We start from the raw sequence: 4,940 nt of genomic DNA on the forward strand, positions 1-4,940 counted from the left end.
TGCTGACAAAGGTCCATCTAGTCAAAGCTATGGTTTTTCCAGTAGTCATGTATGGATGTGAGTTGGACCATAAAGAAGGCTGAGGTCTGAAGAATCAATGCTTTCAAACTGTGGTGCTGGAGAAGACTCTTGGACTGCAAGGAGATCAAACCTGTCCCTTGGACTGCAAGGAGATCAAACCTGTCAATCCTAAAGGAAATCAACCCTGAATATTCATTGGAAGGACTGGTCCTGAAGCTGAAGTTCCAACACCTTGACCACCTAATGTGAAAAGCTGACTCTTTTCTAATAAGACCTTGATGCTGGGAAAGATTGAGGGCAGGAGGAGAAGGGGCAACAGGGGATGAGATGGTTGGATGGCATCATCGGCTCAATGGATATGAGTTTGAGCAACCTCTAGGAGATAGTGAAGGACAGGGAAGCCTGGTGTGCTGAAGTCCATGGGGTTGCAAAGAGTCCAACATGACTGACTGAACAACAGCAATGACTGATTCCTCTTGATGTATGGCAGAGATCACCACAGCATTGTAAAGCAATTATCCTCCAGTTAAAAAAAAATAAAAATTTTGTTCAGTTCTTTTGCCATTTTATGTAATGGAGTCTTTTAAATTTGACCTTAAATAGTACATTTATTTAGTTTCTTATTTCTTAATTTTTAATATATTTTGAAAATATTTTCCCCAAGTTGATTATTGAATTTTTGTTTGGCTCTTTATTTTTGTTTTTTTGCTTTGCCAGACCAAAATGTTTCTTCTTTACTTGTAGGTAGGTCACTTATTAATTTACCCCTTGATCATGTTTGAATTTTGATTCTTTGATAGAGGTATTTTCCACACTTTTAGGTTATTACAGAATCTACTTGTATTATTTTCTAATATTAAGAGTTTCCTTTATTACATAGATCTTTAATTTTTAGATGAGTCTTTTAATGATATGAATTAAATTAATTATGATATTAATTTATTATGGTATATATGATATTAAATTATGAATTAATTATGATATGAATTAAAGATTTTATCTTTAATCAAATGGCTGTCCAGTTGTCCAAAAAGCATTTATTAAATGTTTTTCTTTCCCTGGTCATATATGATGTCACTGTTACTATGTAGTAAGTTTCAATATGTACATGGATGTGTTTCAAAACTTTCTATTCTATTTCACTAGTTTGTTCATTCAAGTGCCATAACTATATGGTTTTAATTATTTAGAATTTATAGTATGTTTTATTTCTGATTAGGTTAGAATCCCCTCATTGCTATTTCTTCATAGTGTGTTGTAACTATTCTTGCATGTTTTCTTTTTCTCCAGAGGAAATTTTGAATCAATTTGTCTTTCTCTAGGAAGAACAATAACAGTAATTTTTTGGTATTTTTAAAATTAAGAATGCATTACATTTGTGAACTTATAATTAGTTCCTATCTTCCCATCCAAGACCCAAATTTGTTTTTCCTACTTTTTATAGATTTCCTGAAGTCTTTAATCTTGTCCTTAAATAGTTTTTCCACATTATAAGTTTGTTCCTAAGAACACTATTTTATTTTTTGCTATTACAAATAAGAATCTCTTTTCCATTTTATCTTGTTTCTGGTTATTGTTTTTATATACATATAAAGTCATTGATTTTGTATATTAATTTACCAAAACTTTATTGTTTTTGTTTTATTACTAAACTTCTCAACTTGTCCAAGTAAATATTATAATCTACTGAGTTTCCCTTTTTTTTTTCAGTTCTGATATGTATAATCGTGTTGGCTAATAGATTCACTACAAGTTTGAATAATAAGGGTGTGGGTAAATTTTTTTCTTGTTCTTGACTTTAGCAGGAATGCCTCTTGTGTTTCCCATTAAGAATTTTAATATTTATTTTCATATTGATTTCCATATATAATGGACACTTGCTTTGTGTGTGTGTGTGCATCCTAAATTTCTATATATACTCACAAATACATATACATAAAGTATATACAGGAAGTAGCCATGAGTTCTTATTTTGTTTTTTGTTTTGATTTTTTTTGGGGGGGGGATGAATGTTGAATTTCACTGGATTCCTTTTCAGGCTATCTGGAGATTTTCATATGATATATCCCCTTAGGTCTATCATAAGGTGTATTATATTAATGGATTTCCTAATTATTGAATCATCCCTGGTTGCCTACACTAAATCCTACTTGATCATGGTGTTAGATTCTGTCCACTGATATTAAATTTAAGAAAATTGAATCAAGATGCATAACTGACATTGTTCTATAGCTTTCTGTTACTATACTGTCTTTGTCAGGTTTTTATATCAATATTATACTCATTTCATAAAAAATAACTTGAATTTATCTTTATTGTCTCTATTTTGGAATATTTTGTGTAGCACTATGAGTGCTTTTATAGCCTTGCATTTAAGTTGATGATTCAGTTCTGGTAAAATACTTCTGTGAAAATTTTAAGGCTTAGTGTTTTTCTGTGAGGTATCTGTTTACTAAATCTCCATATTTCTTTTATGGAAATTGATTTCCTTAATATCTCCATCACAATTGGAATAATTCTGACAACTTATTGCTTTCCTAAGAAATAATATTTATCATTTAGGTTTTTAGCTTATTGTGCAAAGAAGTCATTGCTAATTATGTTTAATATTTTTCTGTTTTAATACTTATTTTCATCTTTTGAATTCTTATTATGTATATCTGTGTTTTCTACTTATGTCTTATTACATTAACTTGTGGTTGATTCCTTATTGTTAATTTATTTTAAAAACAGTATTTTGATTTATTTACTTCTATTTTTATCATTGTTTCCTTGTGTTTTCTTTTGGTTTATTTTATTGTTTTTTGTTTAAATTTAAGAGTTGAAATCTTAACTCAATTTTATTTTAAAATTTTATTGATGTAAATTTTTGTAGTTAATATAAATATTAAACTTCCTCTAATAACCCTAAAATATATCCCACATATTATGATATGTGTGTTTCTAATATCATTATTGGTTTGTATTTTCGCTTTCTTTTTTTTTTTTTTTTTTGGGCAGGGGAGAGGGTTGGCTATGCTACGTGGCTCACAGGATCTTTGTTCCCTACCAGAGAATGAACACATGCTCTTGGCAGTGAAAGCACAAATTCCCTGTATTTCTCTTTTCACTCAAGAGCTTTTAAGAGAGGTTTATGGGCCCAGCATGCTTCCTTTGTGCAACTCTGCCATCCTTAATAGATTTTTTAAATTTTCTGATGTAAACACTTTTAGAAAAATGTTTACTTTCATTGTACTATGATAAAAAAGAATGATGCCAGCTGTGTTGTTTCTATTTTATTTAATTTGATGATACTTTCTTTGTGACCTGGCACAAAATAAAGTTTTATTAATACTCATCGTGTGCGAGGGAAGATAATTTTCTATCGTCTAGATGTAATGTTTGATATATATGTAGAAGATCTAACTTATTGATTATGTGGAATGAAGTCCAGTTTTTTCTAAGCAGGCTTAACCAGTATATGCAGAGGATGGCAAGTGTAAGAGCTGTGCCCAACCCTGTAATCAACCCCTACCAGCCAGCACTTCCTTCAGGTTACTTCATGGCAGCTATCCCACAGGCTCAGAACCGTGCTGAATACTATCCTCCTAATCAAATTGCTCAACTAAGACCAAGTCCTCACTGGACTGCTCAGGGTGCCAGACCTCATCCATTCCAAAATATGCCCGGTGCTATCTGACCAGCCGCTCCTAGACCACCATTAAGTACTGTGAGACCAGCTTCTTCACAGGTTCCACAAGTCATGTCGACACAGCGTGTTGCTAACACATCAACACAAACGATGGGTCTATGTCCCGCAGCTGCTGCAGCTGCAGCTACTCCTGCTGTTCGCACCATTCCACAGTACAAATACGCTGCAGGAGTTCGCAATCCTCAACAACATCTGAATGCACAGCCACAGGTCACCATGCAGCAGCCCGCTGTTCATGTACAAGGTCAGGAGCCTCTGACTGCTTCCATGTTGGCCTCTGCCCCTCCTCAAGAGCAGAAGCAAATGTTGGGTGAACGGCTCTTTCCTCTAATTCAAGCCATGCACCCTACTCTTGCTGGTAAAATCACTGGCATGTTGTTGGAGATTGACAATTCAGAACTTCTTCATATGCTTGAGTCTCTAGAGTCTCTCCGTTCTAAAGTTGATGAAGCTGTAGCTGTACTCCAAGCCCACCAAGCAAAAGAGGCTGCCCAGAAAGCAGTTAACAGTGGCACTGGGGTTCCAACTGTTTAAAGTGAGCCTGCCTCCTGTTCCTTATTCTCACAGTTTGAGCATGTATTGAAACGTAGCAAAAACTCATTTTATCACTAATCCAAATGCATTGCCAGTTTTTCAAAGAGAAGTAAAGATACAGAGGAATTAACTATGTGTTACCCTGGTATAAACTTGAATTTTTGAGATCAAGACCCCTTCAGATGTTTTGCATAGTAATTTGTGTTAAATAGCTGTAACGTGGATTGGCCCTGTGTAGATAGCTGAAGGACTTTCATAGCTTAATACGTTTTCTTGGGTGGCAGTGATGAAGTTGTTTTTTGGCCTCTAATACTGCCTTTCATTACCCCCAAGAAATAGAGTGATGTAGCTGTGTAGCCAGAGCCAGGCGTGTACAAAGCTTTCCTATAAAATAGGAAATAGCTGGGGCTGTGCAGGCTGTGTTCCATGTTGAAGCTCCTCTGCCCCGCTGTCACCCTGTGAGAGCGGCCGCGCAGCTTGTGATTGAGCAGGGGTGGCCGTGGTTCATAGAGCTTTACAGAGACAGGCTCTCAACTGGCTGAACCTGGCTGAGGGCTTTCACGGGACAAGTGCCAGTATTGGTCCTCTTACTTTTGTTTTTATTAAAATACTTGACAAAACAACATTGTGTAAATTTAAGGTGTATAACGTGTTAATTGGATACATTTATATATTGTAAGGAGAATGCAATGGC

General features: G+C 34.8%; 1 protein-coding gene across 1 annotated transcript; it reads left to right on the forward strand.

Moving 5' to 3' along the window:
* Positions 1-3,465: 3,465 nt before the first annotated feature.
* LOC133242520 (polyadenylate-binding protein 1) lies at positions 3,466-4,276 on the forward strand. The gene has a single exon (XM_061408702.1). The coding sequence runs from the start codon at positions 3,764-3,766 to the stop codon at positions 4,244-4,246; it is 483 nt and encodes a 160-aa protein (XP_061264686.1). The 5' UTR covers positions 3,466-3,763; the 3' UTR covers positions 4,247-4,276.
* The last annotated feature ends 664 nt before the right edge of the window (positions 4,277-4,940 follow it).

Source organism: Bos javanicus, chromosome X (assembly GCF_032452875.1).
Source record: "Bos javanicus breed banteng chromosome X, ARS-OSU_banteng_1.0, whole genome shotgun sequence".
In the NCBI taxonomy this organism is placed as follows: Eukaryota; Metazoa; Chordata; class Mammalia; order Artiodactyla; family Bovidae; genus Bos; species Bos javanicus.